At 45.7% G+C, this 18829-nt stretch overlaps 1 protein-coding gene across 1 annotated transcript; it reads right to left on the reverse strand.

Moving 5' to 3' along the window:
• Window positions 1-6513: 6513 nt before the first annotated feature.
• MBD3 (methyl-CpG binding domain protein 3) lies at window positions 6514-18354 on the reverse strand. Its single transcript, XM_010003428.1, has 8 exons — window positions 18292-18354; window positions 16877-16929; window positions 14839-15013; window positions 11905-12042; window positions 10470-10560; window positions 9842-10019; window positions 8359-8556; window positions 6514-6970 (listed from the first exon to the last, which is right to left on the reverse strand). The coding sequence occupies exons 1-7, from the start codon at window positions 18352-18354 to the stop codon at window positions 8364-8366; spliced, it is 891 nt and encodes a 296-aa protein (XP_010001730.1). The 3' UTR covers window positions 6514-6970; window positions 8359-8363.
• Window positions 18355-18829: the final 475 nt, after the last annotated feature.

The following is an 18829-nucleotide window of genomic DNA, read 5'->3' on the forward strand; positions in this document are numbered from 1 at the left end:
AGTAAAAACTTTTCAGGATTCATCTCCTGTGATAGGACGAGGGGCAATGGATTCAAACTGGAGCCCAGGAAGTTCCATTTCAACATGAGGAGAAACTTCCTTCCTGTGAGGGTGACAGAGCCCTGGGACAGGCTGCCCAGAGAGGCTGTGGAGTCTCCTTCTCTGGAGACTTTCAAGACCCATCTGGACACGTTCCTGTGTGACCTGCACCAAGTGATCCTGCTCTAGCAGGGGGTTGGACTCAATGATCTTCAGAGGTCCCTTCCAATCCCCACCATTCTGTGATCTCCTTCCAAAAGCTCAAACTTGGGGTCCATTTTTCAGAAGACCTGTACTAGGTGCACACAGATGAAACCAGATTCCTACAGCCAAGCATCTCCTCAACATTACCACCAGAGACAAACCATTCAAGAGGCAGTTCACTGCCCTGCTCTTCCAGTTCTGCATGACCTCAGATGATTTCAATTTGTTACTCTGCAAAGTAAGGAAAATCCACTATACATTAAGATATTAAGATATATTTACCATATGCAGCAAATATTATTTATCAGCAGCAGTTGGTGCTGTCAGTGCTCATCCATCCTAAATGCAGATTGCTCACCAACAACCCTGCCAATCTCAAGTCTCATTTGGTGGATCATCCCAAAGTTCAACATGTTTTTTCTTCTCCTCATCCCCATAGCTGCTCTATCACTGTGAGGAGCATTTAGCAAATGCTGTTCTATGGTGTCCTCTCATCTGCTCCAGCCTGTCAGGGAGTGACAATGAAGGGTTTTCCCTCCTACAAGGGGAGCGAGTTGATCCCTGCTAATCTGAGAACAAATCCGTTTTCAGCTCACTACATCTCAGACAGGACATTATTTTCTGTGCTGCAGAATGAGCACAACACCTTCTGACATGTAGCTGTACACTTATTTCAAGCAGAGAGCTGAAGTATGAAACACTGGGAGCCTCAACAAAGGGAAAGCCTGTCAGGAAGCAATTCCAGGGTACACTGAAATTCCTGTTCAGTGACAACAGGGAAGAACATACATTTTATCTGACAAGGAAAAAGTGGTGTCATCCAAAGATCTGTATGGGCATCTGGACTCTTGGGGACTGTCCTTACGGACATAATCCCAACCAAACAGGATTCCCTAACTCGAGAGTTAATCCTGAAAATCTTACTCCTTTTTCATTAAACCTTCTCCTGTCTCCTCCCCCTTTCCACGTTATCCTACCTGCTTTTCAGGGACCAGGGAATCAGTCTAGGTTGAACAAGACAAAAAAGAACATGAGTCAGAAGACCAGTTATCCCTTCAGATGCTCTGCTGTATCCACCTCCTGCAAAGTATTAAAGAGTAGGAGTGAAAAAAAACCCAACCACAAAATCACCAAGTAACCAGGCACAGAGTGAGAGGAAGGGCTGAGTGTGTAGGGAGGTACCAGACCCCAGGAACAGAGCTGGACAGAGAGGAATCTGGCTGGAGATGACACAACCATGCTTCTTTTAAGTGCAAATCCTTGCATTTATGGTCCCAGGGTCTCCTGCCGTTTGCAACAGCTGCTCCAAGCCCAGGAGCGCTGCTGAGGAGCCTGCAGGGAGGCAAGGACCTGATCTCCTTCATGGGAAGAGCTACCAAGGGCTACTTGCTAAAGCACATTCCACTATCCAGAAGTGTTACAGTTGCCACAGAGGTAACACTCAGTGGGAAACAGGAGGGAAGGAAAACAAGAATATAGCTCATAATGATCTTAAAAGAGTAATTAGAAGTTGATAAGCAGGAGTCAAGGTGAAATTGGACAAGGAGGAATAAGTATTAGGTCAGGAAACTTCAGGATAGAAGATGAGAAGGAAAATCCAACAACAGGAACAGGCCTGGGAAAAGAAGTCCCAAATAACAGCTTGTCTGTTTTGAAGGATAAAATCTTCAAGCAGGGAGGGTGCTGCTGTGTGGCTGCAGAGCCAATGACCCAGCAGCTCTGCAGCAGGTACAGCAGAGCCAGTGGATTAAAAGTCTGTAAAATCCAGAGAGCCCTGAGCTGTGCAGAGCTCCTGCCACTGCCACAAATACTAACTGGACCAAACAGAATTTACCAGGACAGCTTGCTGCTCCTTCCCTCTGTTCCTTGGAATACCACAGCCAGCTTGGACAAGTTTTCAGCAAGAAAGCTGCAATATACACATTTGATGTTTTTTTTTAAACCTTCACTCAGACTCACATTCAACCTTTTCTCACATTACAGCACAGAGCAGCAGGACAGTCTCTGAGGGCTACAGAGGAGCAAAATCACCTTGACTAGCAGCTAAGAAACCAGCCCTGATGAAAAGCTTTCATGCAGCAGTTTGCCTGGAACACAGGCTGAGCTCCCAGCTCCCACAGAAACTAAAATGAGTTTTCCTGATGAAAACCCAGCTCAGGTTTGGAAGGTTCCTTTCAGAGAGCCCCCTTTCACATGGGAAGCAGAGCAATTACAAAATAGTTGTCCATGTAAGATTATCACTAGAAAACAATTCCACACCAAAGGCTCCACACACAGGGTTGGATGTGCCTACATTCCCAGAGTCCAGCCATGTCACTCATGACTGTTTTCCCTTCCCGATGTGCTCAGTTTACAAGCAAGAAAACTCCTCCCTTTTCTTGCTCAACAGCCAGCTCAGCAAGTTCAGTGTCAGATGTGAATCAAGCTCACTTTTCCTGGGCAGAACCACCTACAAAAGCTCTGCAGGCCAAATCCAGACTGCACCAACATCCATGCAGATTCCTTCTTTTCACTGATTGCACAAAATTTCCCCCAACTGGAATTGAGTAAAACTATCACTGGCAACACAAACAGGGAGAGAGTGACATTCCCTTTGACTGCTACTTGTGCAAAACAGAGAAGAAAAACTGAGCCATCCTCATGGAACAGCTCCAACACACTTTGCCCAAGATAAAAATCAAAGTTTTAAATAACAAGGAGGCTCTTTTTACAAAGTCACCTTTGGAGTGTTCCTATCTACCCACCTCCAGCAAACCAGTCCATCCCCCACCTCCTCCAACCACTGCCCTCTGGAATTAGGCAGGCTGCTGTTTCCAGAGAAAACAAGAAAAACCTGACTGAGCATGACACAGCACAAGAAATGCAGCTTTGGTGAAGTCTGGGTGGTGAAGTATCCAAAATGACACTGATCACAGGAAAGGATGCAAAGCCTGAGCTGCAGTGGGCAGGTCCCAACCCTTCCTGAACCAGCACAAGGACCATTAGAATATCCTTATCTGTTATCTCCCAAGAGGATTAAACTAGATCAGGGTAACTGCCCATCCACAGAGCTTGGTACTATTGTTTTAGTGGGAAATATTAAAATAATTTACCAGTGCAGACTGTGTGCAGGACAAACCTAAGGCTGTTTCCTCTTGCAGCTCTGAATTACACCCAGTTACAACAGCTGAGGGCCATGGGAAGGTGTCAAGGCCACTGACAGAAAGAGTTGCCAGTTTCAAAAGCATCCCCTCACTAGTACTTCTCCAGGTATATTATGTTGTATATTAATGTTAGTTTTAGACTTTAGGAGGAAATTCTTTGCTGTGAGGGTGGTGAGAGCCTGGCCCAGGCTGCCCAGGGAAGCTGTGGCTGCCCCATCCCTGGCAGTGTTGAAGGGCAGGTTGGATGGGGCTTGGAGCAACCTGGGCTGGTGGGAGGTGTCCCTGCCCATGCAGGGGGTGGGACTGGATGATCTTTAAGGTCCCTTCCAACCCAAACCAACCTATGAGGTTTTGCCCCAGTTCCACTCAATCACTTGTCTTAAATATGTTCTTTACTCATCATTTCCTTAACAAGAACCACCCCCAGTGACAACTGCCTTCTCCATCCTGGGGACACAGGGCAGAGCACTGTGTGCCCAGCAGTCACCTCCATGGCTGTGATAAGACAAACTAATCCAGTTATTGCAGCAACATGAGAAAGGTAATTTTAAAGGAATATTTACTTACCTGTCTGGATAAGCAGGTAAAGTTATTTAAGCTTCTTTGGATGTGACCTGAAGTCCTGGGCCCCTTTTGGTACTTGGAACAATCAACTTCTCCATAGGAATGCTAACATTAATTCAATGTTTTAAAGGACTGAAGGAAAGCAAGAGCTGGGCAAGGAAAGGAGAGTGGTAGAAACAAGAGTTGGCTTACAAGTTGGCTGCAATTCAAACTTGATATTCAAGGCATCAAAATATTAGTATCAACATCTCAATCATCTAAGTTTGGTGCCACGTGTGCTTACAATGTTCATTAGAATATTCAAAGAGAAGCAAAGTCATCACTAGACATAAAGCAAGTTTTTAAAAAGAAATAGTCAGAACAAGATCCCCATGGTCAGAAGAACACCCCTAGTATGGGTTGAAAACTGCTGGAGTTGAGATTCCAAGGACCATATCAGTAACTTGCCTGTGAGACAGCACACCCTGACAGCCTCTTACTTGGTGAGGACACAAGAACACTTTGCAGCAAGGAGGAGTTTCATGATGCATTTCCCTCTGCTAGGTCCCACTATCATGGAATGGGTTGGAAGGGATCCTCCAGTCCCAACCCCCCTGCATGGGCAGGGACACCTCCCACCAGCCCAGGCTGCTCCAAGCCCCATCCAACCTGCCCTTCAACACTGCCAGGGATGGGGCAGCCACAGCTTCCCTGGGCAACCTGGGCCAGGCTCTCACCACCCTCACACTCCACAATTCCCTCCTCATGTCTCCCCTCAATCTCCCTCTGCCAGTTTTCATCCATCCCCCCTTGTCCTCTCCCTCCCTGCCCTTGTCCCAAGCCCCTCCCCAGCTTTCCTGGAGCCCCTTCAGGCATTGGAAGCTGCTCTCAGGTCTCCCTGGAGCCTTCTCTTCTCCAGGCTGAACACCCCAACTCCCCCAGCCTGGCTCCAGAGCAGAGCTGCTCCAGGCTTGCAAATCCTCTCTGTGGCTCCTCTGGACTCTCTCCAACAGCTCCAAATCTTTCTTGTGTTGGGGGCTCCAGAACTGGACCCAGTTCTCCAGGTGGGGTCTCTCCCAGGAGCTCCAAACCTCAAAATGGAGCCTCCAGCAAAAATCCAAGTGCATCTTCACTGAAATAACTGGCAGGGGTGTAGCCCAAAAAACCTTCTTTACTTTGTAAGAAACATTTAATTCAACACAACGAGTTACAAGAGAACAGATGTACAGAATAATAACCATAACAGACTGTTCAAAAAGGAAAATAATTTTCACTGGCTGCAGTACCAGGTAAAGTTTCCCAAAGCAACACCTGATAGAGCAGCAGCAAAGTACAGCTCAGTCTTCTTGCAGGACTCCAAATGAGCAAGATCAAATAACTTTGTATTTTCAATTTTTTTCAGAAAAAGAGTTAATCTAGAACCAATGACTTTGGCATAGGATCTTTTTCAAGGAGCTGAAACCTATTCAGGTCACTAAGTTGAACTATTCCCAAAGGCTATTCCTTTCCAGGCAATTCCCCTGGTCCCTTGCTGGCACTGCTAAGCACTCTTACATGATAAAGGCTCTGGGAGCTACTTTCTTCCCCAAGTTTTGGGATACCAACAACTTGCACAATTGGTTGGTGGCACAATATTTAATCCACCACTTTATACTGTTCTCTCAGCTGAGATGTCCACAGATGAATTATGCAATGGATACCCTAAGACTAAAATAACTTTTTCAACTTAGTCAACACATTCTCCAAACTATAAACTCACACCTTCCTCCCCTCTTCCTGTTCTTCCTCCCCAGATAAATCCATTTTTTAGCCACAAGTTACTCCAATATGCTCACAGATGTACTAGAAGAGACTGAGGAATCAATCAAGGTACCCATGGTGAAGCCAAATACTTATAAACACATTAAGGCAGGTTTCACATCATTTCATTTTAGGGCACAAAATGCTGGTCACTTCACTGCACATGCAAATAAGAAAGATTTAATACTTAATAAAAAGCTTTAAATTTATCAAGTATAGAAAAAAATCAACCTTTTTCCTTTCTTGTTTTAAAAGAGGTCAGAACATTACTGCACAGGAAAGCAGATGTGTAGACACACCTATTGGAATGGATCCCCTTCCCTCCACACACACTGAAGGGCAGGGTTCTTGGCACCAGAAGAGAAAGGAGGAAGTTTTCCTCATTTTCAGTCAGAAATCAGTTGTGCTTCCATTCCCAGTTGAGAAGGTCCTTCAGACCAGACTTAAACCAAAGCAGATCATACCACAGAGTGGGGATGTTTCTCTTCACAGCTCTGATTTGGCTACACCCAGACGTACACACAGCTCTGCACCAAACCCTGCAGGGTTGTGCCCTCCCTGTGGTGCTGGAACTGACTGAAAAATGGATTGCAAGGCCAATTCCTCTAGTGTAACTTCCCCTACTAATCAAAATCTCGGGTGGAAGAGGCACTAGCAGTTCATCTCTGAGACTACACTTCCAAGACCAATGTGGTCTTGTGAGGAGAAGGACAAGCAGTGAACTGCCACGTGGAATGACCATCCCCACCACCAAATGACCTCCCTACAGTCTGGTTCAAACAGGCAGCAGAGCAGCCAAGGAGTGAAACAGCATCTCTCACTTGTGTTGGAGAGAAAATTGTTTCTATGGGTCATGGTTAAATGTACTTTGATAGAAAAGCTTAAAAATGTATCATCTATCACTGACCCACAACAACAAAAAAGGACAGGAAATTTGGTTCCTAGTGTTTTCCCTCCCACTGTTTTATATTCCTTTATTCCCTCCCACTTTTGCATTCCCCATTACCCTACCCCTTTAAAAAAAAGGAGGGGGAGTAGAGTTTAGTCAAGTTCCATCTTCAAAACTACCCAGCAATTAATGAACCATCAGCTTCTCAACGTTTCCTGAAGTGTAGATCAAAATGCTCACAGGTACAGTTGCACTGTTGGTGCAGTTCACTCAGCAGACACTCTTGGCTTTGTAAATAGTTGTGCTGACCCTGCTGATCAGGTTTATACTGGGAATTCTTAGATGGAACTCCCTAAAAGGAAGAGAAAAAAGACCTTGTAAGTCAAGAAGAACTTTGTATATCCTTCTAGCAAGTGAACCCTTAAAAGAATAAAGCACCATTGCCATAACATTTCTTTATCTCTTGGTTTCCACCTTCAGCTTGTCCTGCTGCTTTGCTGTTGCCAGACCTTTGTAGTAGGATGGAATGCAAGACACTCACTGTCCAAATAAAGCTACTGCTTGTGATGTGGTAAAACAGGGCAATATACAGAGCCCAGATAGATGGTATCTCCCAAAGGCCAAACAGATTCCATGTTATAATCAACCTTCCACCTTGAAGGGCTGCAACATAAATCACACTTCCTTCTACCTGAACCACAGCTGCCACCTCCCCCAAAGAAGCTGCTTTTCTGCTTTTCAACCTAAAAATCCTCTTTTTTTTTTTTTCTCCCCTCCTCCACATTCTTGATTCTTCCTCCCAGGCACTGCAGTCTCCATAATGAAGCACCCAGGGTATTGGCTACCCTGTTTCAGGGACAGCACACTAACTGCTTTTCTTAGGCTAAAACTTCAAATGATCAAATATTAAAATCAGTGAGTTCTGTTTTCATCTTCCTGCACGAGCTGCACTGATGATACATCCAGTGCTCCTGGTGGGGGAGACAGGAAAGGAACACAGCAAGGAAAGACACTGGGACAGGTTGCCCAGGGAAGCTGTGGCTGCCCCATCCCTGGCAGTGTTGAAGGGCAGTTACTCCTGCTGTGCTACCTTCAATTTCCCAGGTGTTCCTAGATTTTTAATAGATTTGTTCTTCTGTTAATTTCAGTTTATAAATTCCTGCCTCATATAAAGTTTTTTAGCAGCTTTCCTCTACTGATGGTCAGGTTGCTTTTTTCTAGCTTTCTACAAACATTATTTTATAAAGACCACACAAGTTGTCTCTGACATACCCTGCAACAAATGCTCACTAAAAAAGCAAAAAATGAGAGAAAAAAGCAGGTAGAGGGAGAAACCAAGTCCATGAGATGGCAGCTGCCCTCTCTGCCCAGTGTCCCCTTGCCTACTGTAAGAAGTAATAAATAAATAGAGGGAAAAAATGAGCATCAGATGACAATTTTTTAAGACCTGATCCACTCTTAAGACAGAATCCTTCAAGCATTTACATACAGGTTTGGGTTACACATTTAGCCCATCTGACACAGAAGGTACAGAACATGCCAGGACAATAAAAGCCCCCACCAGACATCACAGCACACCAAAATATTTTGTATTTTTTTTCCCTGTAAACATGGCTACATGTGCACTTTTTAAAGTGCACTTCAAAAAAGCAAAGGTCAAGATCCTTTCAGGTTGTTTCTGCAGTCTTTGCTGCCTTCAGTGAGGAGCAGCTTAAGGTGAGAAAGGACGTGTCATGTTACCTGGACTATACGTTCTCCATCTCCTGCTCATGGTCCTGCTCCTCCTCCTCCTCTTCCTCTTCTCCTTCTTCCTCACCTCCTTCCTTCTCTGAGGGAGCCTCCCCATCTCTTGCTATCTCCTCTACATGGGCAAGCATGTCAGCCATCAGGGCCTCCTCCAGCCTCTTCCGCACCTGCTGCACCAGCTCCTCTTGCTTCCTGCCCCAAACCAACCAACATCCACATCAACCCTCAGACCTGCCTCTTCCAGGGGAGAGGAATCCTTCAATCCCTCACACACCAGGCTGGGCAGACCAGCAAGGCTTTGAAAGAGCCCTCTAAGAACCACAATGTAAAAGAATTGCCTGGCATGATATTAAAAGTGAAGCTAAAAGAAACACTTGAAAAAGTTCCCCAGTATTTTATATTCTTTCTATTTTTTTCTAATATTTAAAAAGTCTCCCAATATTTTCTATTATTATTATAGTTTCTAATATTTCTCCTATTTCTGTTTTCTCAGGTGCTTAGTTGATTGTACCATTTGTAATTCTGGCTGAAATCTGCCTAATTTAGCACCTGACTAGAGACTTTTTAAAAAATTCCTAGTACTAATATTAATTTAAACAAGAAAAAGCCAGAGTCTACCCTCCTCAGATTTCCAAACATGAGCCAATCAAACTCCTCACAATTTCAATCTTTTTGCTCATCCTCCTTTGGAGTCCCAACTTCAATTTTACAGCTCCTTTCCTGTCCAGTCATAGGAAAGTCTGTGGCTCATGGGGATACTATTTCATTTCAGCCACAGGAAATAATCATGGGATGAACAGATCATTTTTTTCCCTGGTCATTCATGTATAAATCAAGCACAAAAAGTCATCCTGTAATTAAAAAAGATTTACCAGTCACAGTTAAAGTAATTATTACCTTTAAACACTGTTAATGCAAGGTTGGGTGCTCTCAGGTATATTTGGTATATTGAGTTCTCTACCAAGTGCTTCAAGCTGAATTTGACCCATGTTGATTAAGCAACATAATTACTGAAAGCAAACTATATCTAAATAAATTGCATCCTTGTTTGCTGCCACCACAACAGTTATTGCTTTTATTTGGTCCTCTGCAGAGATAGATTAAGATGAAGAGAATCAGCTTGCACTGTGCAGGATTCCTCCAATACTTTCTTTAATTACAGGTGCTCTAATCAAGGTTATTCAAATCCAGACACCTTTTCCAATACAAGGAGACACACTCTGACATGAAAAACAAACACAAACCTGAAACCTCAGAGTAACTGAGGTCTAAATAAAAAAGGCTTAAAATACAAGTTTGTATCAGAGCAGCTGGTGTAAATTTTTTTCTACTCTACTGATAATAAGACATTCAAATTAACTCCATGAGCCACAGACACCAGACATTAAATCTTGCCATTAAAAAAGAAAAAGAGGGGGTTCAGTTTTACCAGAGGAAACTTTGCTCCAAGATAAAAAATGATATTTCTAGTTAATACCTAATATCTTCATCTGTCACCATAAAAGCTTTGCAAAGAGGCTGGGAGGTGTTCAACCACACTCCAGGGTTCTTCTCCACAGCTGCAGAGAGTTGCCCTGTGATGGGCATGGTGCTGGTGTGCAGGGCACTGGCAATAGCAGAGAGAAGGGTTTCATCAGTGCAGCCAGGTCCAACCCCTGCAGAATGGGAAGAAAAAGCAGGATCAGCACTGCAGAAGAGGAAGAGCAGCACATGGGGCCAACAGGCAGTGACACAGGGTCATCTGGTCACTGGGGGAGTAGGTGGGAGTTATTAGGGGACAGGGTTAGAGGGGGGCTGGGGGAGAAGGGATGGGAAGTTTTGGGGCCCTCAGCACATTGGGAATGGATGCTATTCCCAGTCTGCTTCTGGAAAATTAACTGGAATTAAAAAAAAAAAACAACAACAAAAAAAAGAGTCCAGAAGCTTTTACTTCAGTATCCCCTGAGGACAAGGGGCACTGATCCTCCCAGCAAGAGAACTCAAGAGTTCCTGCTCCACAGCACTGAGGAGCACTGAAGACCAGGGAGGTCACACAAAATTCCTTCAGATCACCACAGATTGGTATCAAAAAGCCACCCCGGGAGTGAAGGGCAGACTCTGATTACCTTGTAAACCTTTTGGAAGGTCCATTGTTTTCACCAGCTCCTCTGCAATGTCAAAAGCATTCAGTCCACTTAATTTCTTCTCCCAGAAGAGCTGGCATCAAAGAAATGTGTTTATTGGCACAAAGCAAAAATGGAATTGACAGCTACACAAAGCACCTGCTTTACCACCAAAGGACACAACTGCAGACACTGGGATATTGGATTTACTATGGGTGGGGTCTGCCAACATCTGACAGCAGGGAACAACCCCCATGGACCATCTGTAGTGAGAGGACAAGGAGGGATGGATGACAACTGGCAGAGGGAGATTGAGGTGAGACATGAGGAGAGAATTGTGGAGGGTGAGGGTGGTGAGAGCCTGGCCCAGGTTGCCCAGGGAAGCTGTGGCTGCCCCATCCCTGGCAGTGTTGAAGGGCAGGTTGGATGGGGCTTGGAGCAGCCTGGGCTGGTGGGAGGTGTCCCTGCCCATGCAGGGGGGGTGGGACTAAGTGGTCTTTAAGGTCCCTTCCCACCCAAACCTTTCTGTGATACATGCCCTGATCACTGATACCAGTGACAGTGCCTGAGCTGACTCATGAAGCTGAACATCCAGTTTCCAAAAGATGAAGATGGACTCAGTGCAAGGAAGGCTTCACAGAACCCCTGGTGTGACCTCTATGGAGGCAACAGCCTGTCAGCTCCAGGTAATATTCCTGGAATGAAGATGTCTTCCAGAGGCTGCTTTGAACTGGTATATCTTATTTTACCAGTGCCCAACTTCAAAGCCACCCTCATCCTGAAGGACACTTTCTGCATCCTCTCACTAGATGAAACTCAGCTGAAAGGTTTCCTTTAATGTTGGTGTCATTCCCTTCTCACAGTACGATGAGAAAAACACTGTGATTTTGTACTAATAATGACATTCCAAGTGAATTTACAACCTTATTAATCCAGGTAGAGGTAAGTACTAAATGACACATGCATCAGAAAAAAGAACCATGCAGGGGGAACCATCACAAACACCCCACTGGATGTGGTCTGCACAGGAACAGGCATTTCCTGGAACACAGAATTCTTGTACAATTGGAACATGTGACAGTGACTCTAATTACAATGCAAATACCCCCTAAAGTGGTTACAACGTCTAAATTTGCAGATAATTTCAGCATGCAGGAAATGAAGACTTAAGTGCACAACAATTGTCATCTAAATAAATGTTGGAGACCAGATATCAAAGGCAGCACATTAACTGGATATTGGAAATGATTTGGTTCTAGTTTTAAAAGCTGGGAGCACTGTAAATTCCTGTTCCTGAAATATCAGACACCTTAAATGACCATGGACTATATGGGCAGCATCAGAAAATTAAATTGATTTATTTGGGGATATAATTCCCAGCAGCAAACCCAGGAGTTTCTTAGCTCTGGAGAAGCAGCTTCTCAGCTTCAAGCCTTACCTGCCGGGGCTGGTCCACAGCTTTCTGAGGATCACTCTTCACCTTATTGCTGGGATGATTGGTGATCTTTGTGACAGGCTGTTTGAATATGGAGGCTGTCTGTCTGACAGGCAGTGCTGTGTTCAAATCAGGCTTCCCCTAAGTATTTCAAACAAAAGGAGAGAGGGGAGGGGAGGAAAAACCCACAAAAAATATTTAGAATTTATTAAAACGCTCCTAAAACCATCAAGATGTACAGCAGGGAAAAGAGTTCATGGACTCCAAAACCTCTCTGATCTCAAGCTAAGTTAAGTTTGTTAAAAATGTGTAACTATATTCAAGTCTTACCTCAGACCAAACAAGTTCAGTTTTCCAGTCTTTCACATTCTACTTGACACACTGGCCCTCCTCTCACTCTTCTTTACACACACGGGTTTTAAGTCCAGTGTTGACAGAAGTTATCACAGAGTGTCAGGGGTTGGAAGGGACCTCTGAAGATCATCCAGTCCAACCCCCCTGCCACAGCAGGACCAAAACCAGGGCAGGTCACTCAGAAAGGCATCCAGACAGGGCTGGAAAGTCTCCAGAGAAGGAGACTCCACAGCCTCTCTGGGCAGCCTGTCCCAGGGCTCTGTCACCCTCACAGCAAAGAAGCTCTTTCTCATGTTGAGCTGGAACTTCCTGGGCTCCAGTTTGAATCCATTGCCTCTCGTCAGGAGGGCAGAATACTGAGTTTTAGGAGTCAGAACACTGAGCTTTGAGGAGTCACTAGGACACTAAACAGAAGATTCTAATACAATGTTTGTAATTACTAGAAAAACTATGATGTAGGATTTAGAAACCAGTTTCTGAAGCCCAAAACCATTCCAAACCATTCTGTTGAAATCCAGTTGTGGACACCAAGAAACAAACCAACACAGCTGGAACCCTGACCACCTTTTTTACCTCCAATTCTTAATAAAACTCTTTTTAAATGGAGCTCATAACAAGCAAGTCTTCAACAACAGGACTGCATTTTATGTTAGCGGGAACATAGGAAAACTGTTTCTCATTCCCAATATCCAACATCCAAGTCTTGCCATGGCTGCAGGACACACTTTGTTCTGGAGGATGCAGACACCACATCTGCTTAACATATTTATTCATGAGATGTAGAAAAGATGTATCCAGGACAAATAGGATTCTGAATCATCTGTGTGTTAATCCATTGACAAGCCAATGATAACTGCATTGATTGAAAGGTTTGGGCAGAAGTTTTAGCCTGTGACACGTGGTTTCTGCTGCAAGGCAAGTTTCTCTTCAAGTACCACCATAGCACCCACCATTCTGTGTCCCAGCCACTCTGGTGATGATGCCTCGACTGGCTGACATGTTTAGAAAGTAACATTATGCTGTTTTCCACCTTTAATGTTCAGGTGCACAGACATCAAATGCTGTGCTTCCAAAGTGTTTTTAGCATCTGATGAAGCTTAACAACAACCTGAGCCAATGTCACCTCACTAAACCATAACATCAAAACTACTAGATGCCAAACCCAAACTGTTTGATTTTGTTCTAGCCTTGCTATCCGCTTGTCTCTTCAGCTTTTTGCCCCAAATGCATCCCCTCCTTAGACCAATTCCAAAGCTGATACCAGTGTGGCCTACAGACAGCCCAGGGAGGCTGTGCTACCTCCTCACCTCTGCTGCCCCACAACATCCCCCAAGACCAAATGCCAGAGCAGGGCAGAGCTGCTGCACAGCCACAGGAGCCAGCTGGAGCCCTGAGGATCTAGAGAAGATCATGGTGGAGAAGGCAACCTTGCACTCCAAGGAGGGGAGGAGCAGAAGATCCCACAGATGTAGCATTGCTGCAATATCAGGGCTGACCTTCTGGAAAGCAGCTCCATGGAGAAGGACCTCAGAGTCCTGGTGGACAGTAAGTTCTATGGGACAGCAATGTGCCCTTGTGGCCAGGAAGGCCAATGACATCCTGGGGAGCATCAAAAAGAGTGTGTCCAGCAGGTCAAGGGAGGTTGTCCTCCTCTACTCTGCCCTAGTGAGACCACATCTGGAGTGTTGTGTCCAGTTCTGGGCTCCCCAGGTCAAGAGGGACAGAGAGAGGGACTGGAGAGAGTCCAACAGAGCCTATAAGGATAATTATGGGACTAGAACATCTGTCTATTGAGGAAAGGCTGAGAGATCTGGAGCTGTGCATTCTGGTGAAGAGAGAACTGAGGGGGGATCTTATTAATGTTTACAAATATCTGACAAGTGGGTGTCAAGAAGAAGGGGCTAGACTCTTTTCAGTGGTGCCCTGGGACAGGATGAGGGGCAATGGATTCAAACTGGAGCCCAGGAAGTTCCAACATGAGGAAGAACTTCTTCACTGTGAGGGTGACAGAGCCCTGGGACAGGCTCCCCAGAGAGGTTGTGGAGTCTCCTTCTCTGGAGACTTTCCAGACTCATCTGGACACCTTTCTGTGTGACTTGCCTCAGGTGATCCTGCTCAAGCAAGGGGCTTGAACTCAATGATCTTGAGGTCCCTTCCAATCCCCACCATTCTATGATTCCGTTCTTCTGTGGCATTGACACCGTGGAAGAATCAGTGAATGGCAGAATTTGCCCAGCACCCCATAACAGAAATATTACCTCATAGTTATTAGACACTAGCCCAGGTTGCCCAGGGAAGCTGTGGCTGTCCCATCCCTGGCAGTGTTGAAGGGCAGGTTGGATGGGGCTTGGAGCAACCTGGGCTGGTGGGAGGTGTCCCTGCCCATGCAGGGGGGTTGGATCTAGATGGTCTTTAAAGTCCCTTCCAACCCAAACCACTCTAGGATTCTATGATTCATACGACTCCAGTTTCCCACATTCATGACCAGAAGGTGCATTTTCATGCTATCACAGACACAGCTGAGAGCCAGTCTGGCCAGAGCAGCAGCCAGAGGGGAAAGCTGCCCCAGCCCCTTGCTCTTACTTTGGCTTGGTTGGAGCAGTCGTAGCGCATCCTCTGTCTGTTCTTGTTCATTTTATTCATCAACATCTTTCCTGTGCGGAAGTCAAAGGTGCCCAGGTCCATGGAGCTCCCCAGGTAACGGGCCAGCTGGGGCTTGCTCCGAAACTTCTTACCACTTGGGCTGAAAAAACCAACACAGCAAAGAAAGAAGACGGGAAATTAAAGCCCCCTGGACTTCAATACCAGCACTCGCTGCAACTCAAGAGGCAAGTTTTATTTCCTTGATGCAAAACCTTGTGCTTGGACTTCCAAGAAGGAAGCTCAGACTAAACTCTCCATGGATTTTACTGCTTTCACGTCAATGCTTTCTTGGGATTCATGTGGAAGAGGAATTAAGTGCAGACCATGTTAAAATGTTTACATGTAAAGAGGAAGATTCAGGCCAGGTAGAACTGAAAATAGTGCAATTCACACAATAACTAACATGGGAGATGCTGGCACAGATGAGCTCCTGTCCTGGTTTGGCTTCATCCTGGCTCAAACCAGGACAAATTAACATTTGAGTGTCTCAAATAATAAATGCTAATTTTCCAGCATAATTTCTTCTCCCAGGAGTCTCATTGTTTGACTAGCACCAAAAACAACTCCTTGGACTCCTTTCCCACCTCTGAACAGCAAATCCAGTTTTGATGACAAAGCTTTGGTAGCATTTAGAACATTTAACTCCAGGATCACACAGTAACCAGGAGAAAGAACAGAAGTGAACTCTGGCAGGCCACAAAAAATTACAAGACTTAAACGATGCAAAGATGAGGGTCAAACCCCTGGAAAACCTTTCATTAATGGCAAAACAAACGAGAGATTCTTTTTAAACACCTGGTTTCACATGAAAGACTTCAACCTGGCAAGGAGGCACAAGTTACCCCAATTCCTTGTTGTTTTTTTAAAAAATTATTTGACTTTTTGCACTACTACAAAAAGCACTGCCAGGTGAGCTCTTTAAATTTGTATGCATTAAGCAAAAATAAGTCAATGTATTATGACTGCAGTGTAGAACTATTCAGACAATAAGCACAAAGGACATTCACATTATCATTCAGCATCACAACACGTCTTAATAACCTTTAATTTCTCTCATTTGAGGTTCAAATGCTTCCCTAGGACAGTTTGAGCTCTGTGATTAAGGGCAACTCCTGTTATTCCTGAAGCCAGAAACACAGGCAACTTGTTGCAAGGTTTCTGCTTGAAGGCCAAAAAGAATTTGAAATAATAAAGTTGCCCCAGAATGAAAGAACTGTGACTATTTCAGCAGTGTAAACCCTGCCCTCCTACAGTGATGGTGTTCATGCTGGTACTAACCACCTTTCTAGGGTCTTCTCAAAGGAAAAAAAAAAGGCTCCAAGGAAAAAAAGCCTCTTTTCAACATATTATTTGCTTCCCTGAAGCCCTTATTAGGGAAAAGGTGTGAAAAAAATAGCATAAAAATTCTAGTATGGGACACTGACAAACTAATTAGTTGAAGTCAGACTGTGGATGCAAAATAAGAGATTAAAGAAAAGCAATCAAAGTATTAAAGCTCTCCAAAAGTTAATATTAATATTAATAGTAAAACTGAAATCTGAAAAAGTCTCCCAAAGGACTTCTGACCAAAAAGCTGTGTTCACCCCCCACAGCATCTGCTTAGGAAGCTCCTGGCCCTGGTTGCTCCCAAGCTGCTTATCCTGCCCCACATCTACTCCTCAACACCACTGCTCAGCCTTGAGAGCATTCATTCAGATGCACAGTTAAGCAGATGGGGAAAATAATCCATCTTTAGAGCATAGGGAGAAGAGGAGGAAACACTTTATCACTGGTTATTCCTCAGCTGGACCAGTTAACTACACAGCTGCATGAACACTCAGGCCAGATGATGATACAGAGCAGGAAAAGCAGACAGGAAGAGACTGGGTCCAGACTCAAATTTGAAACCCATTTAAAAAAAATATTAATGGAGTTATATGCCTCAATCCAGGAGGAATAACCAATCCCAGCAGCTTTTAGGCCAGAGCCATCACTGCTGTCAGTGAAGCCAAGAGAAACTCCTGCTCCACGAAGAACATAAAACTGCTTCCTCTGCCAAGATCTGCAGCTACAATTTATGGTTCAGTACCTGGATAATTTTTAAGATAATATATGACAGTGAATTGTGCACTTAGAAGCATAGAGTAACTTCCAGAACAAGAGCCAGATACACTCAAAGACAGTATTTTAAATTAACATAGCCCTTCAGCTTTTTTGTTTGATGTGTTCTAGGAACTGTGCAAAGGATCTGAAAAACTGCAAGTCCACATATATCTAAAAAAACCCACCTGAGATGACTCAGAGTCCTGTCTCTTCCTGGGGATGCTTGGCCCAAAGGAAAGGCACTGAAATGTTCATAAGAAAAAACTTTTATTGCGATTATGTCTTGAAAAAAGGCAATACCATAAACCAAGCCTCTCTGGAGCAATAGCAGAGAGGGGAACAAAGCTGCAACTCAAAGTGACAGTAAAGTTGCTCATGGGACACAAAGGGAAAGGAAGTGGCTGGTGTGCTCTGGAGCTGCTGGGTGTGACACAGCCCCTGAGGGCACCTCAAGACACCCCCGAGGGTCAAAGCAGGAAGGGAAGGGAGGAAAAAAAAAGCAGCCAGAAAACCACCCCCAAGCGTGAGCAGCAGGACTGCTCGCTGCCCAACCCGGCACAGAAACAGGAAAGCAGCATTTCTGAACTCTGAGTGTTGTTCAAACGACTCTCTGCTCTTTACACAATACGAGAGGTATCTCCTTCCTCTCCAGAGCACGAGTTTTGCTCTGCACTCCTGTTTTTGGTACACAAAGACTTCGAAGAAACCCAGAAGAGAGACATCTTGGAACAAAGCTGCAAAACCCAAGCTGTTCTACATCACCCTGCAGAGCCCGGTACCGGGAGCGCTGGGTCCTGAATCAGGGCCTTTCACACAGGCCGTGCTCGGACAAACAAGGCGACTGCGAAGTTGCAACGGATTTTCCATGCTCGTCCATCAAAAGCCCCACGGCATTCCCTGCTGCGCCCGCCTCGGCACTAACAAAACCACCCCCGAGAGGCGGGACAAGCAGACCCAGGCCCCAGGGGGGTTATTCACACTTGGGGGGCGCGGAGCAGCTCCGGAGGGGCCAGGTGCTGCTGCTCTCCATGTGCAGCTCAAGCCTTTGTTTCCTGCCTTAGATTCTTACCGAGGGACCGACTGCAAAGCCCGGCCTGTCCCCTCCTCCCTCATTACACAATCTAAAGCCCCACCATTCCCTGCTGCGCCCGCCTCGGCACTAACAAAACCAGCCCCGAGAGGCGGGACGAGCAGACCCAGGCCCCAGGGGGGTTATTCACACTTGGGGGGCGCGGAGCAGCTCCGGAGGGGCCAGGTGCTGCTGCTCTCCATGTGCAGCTCAAGCCTTTGTTTCCTGCCTTAGATTCTTACCGAGGGACCGACTGCAAAGCCCGGCCTGTCCCCTCCTCCCTCATTACACAATCTCCTCCCCATTGAGCCCGCACAAGATCCGCACAACTTGCAAAGGCAGGGACAAAAGACAAAAAAAAAAAAATAAATCCCCCGAGCAAACTCAGACATGGCCTGCCTTGTAAAGGTCTGGAGCCCGGCAGATCCGAGGGGAAAGGAGCCCGGGGCTGGAGCAGCTCTGCTCTGGGGACAGGCTGGGAGAGTTGGGGTGTTCACCCCGGAGAAGAGAAGGCTCCAGGGAGACCTTAGAGCAGCTTCCAGTGCCTGAAGGGGCTCCAGGAAAGCTGGGGAGGGACTTGGGACAAGGGCAGGAAGGGAGAGGACAAGGGGGGATGGATGAAAAGTGGCAGAGGGAGATTGAGGTGAGACATGAGGAGGGAATTGTGGAGTGTGAGGGTGGGGAGAGCCTGGCCCAGGTTGCCCAGGGAAGCTGTGGCTGCCCCATCCCTGGCAGTGTTGAAGGGCCGGTTGGATGGGGCTTGGAACAGCCTGGGCTGGT

The sequence above is a fragment of the Chaetura pelagica genome, unplaced genomic scaffold (assembly GCF_000747805.2).
Source record: "Chaetura pelagica isolate M959 unplaced genomic scaffold, ChaPel_1.0 scaffold498, whole genome shotgun sequence".
Taxonomy (NCBI): domain Eukaryota; kingdom Metazoa; phylum Chordata; class Aves; order Apodiformes; family Apodidae; genus Chaetura; species Chaetura pelagica.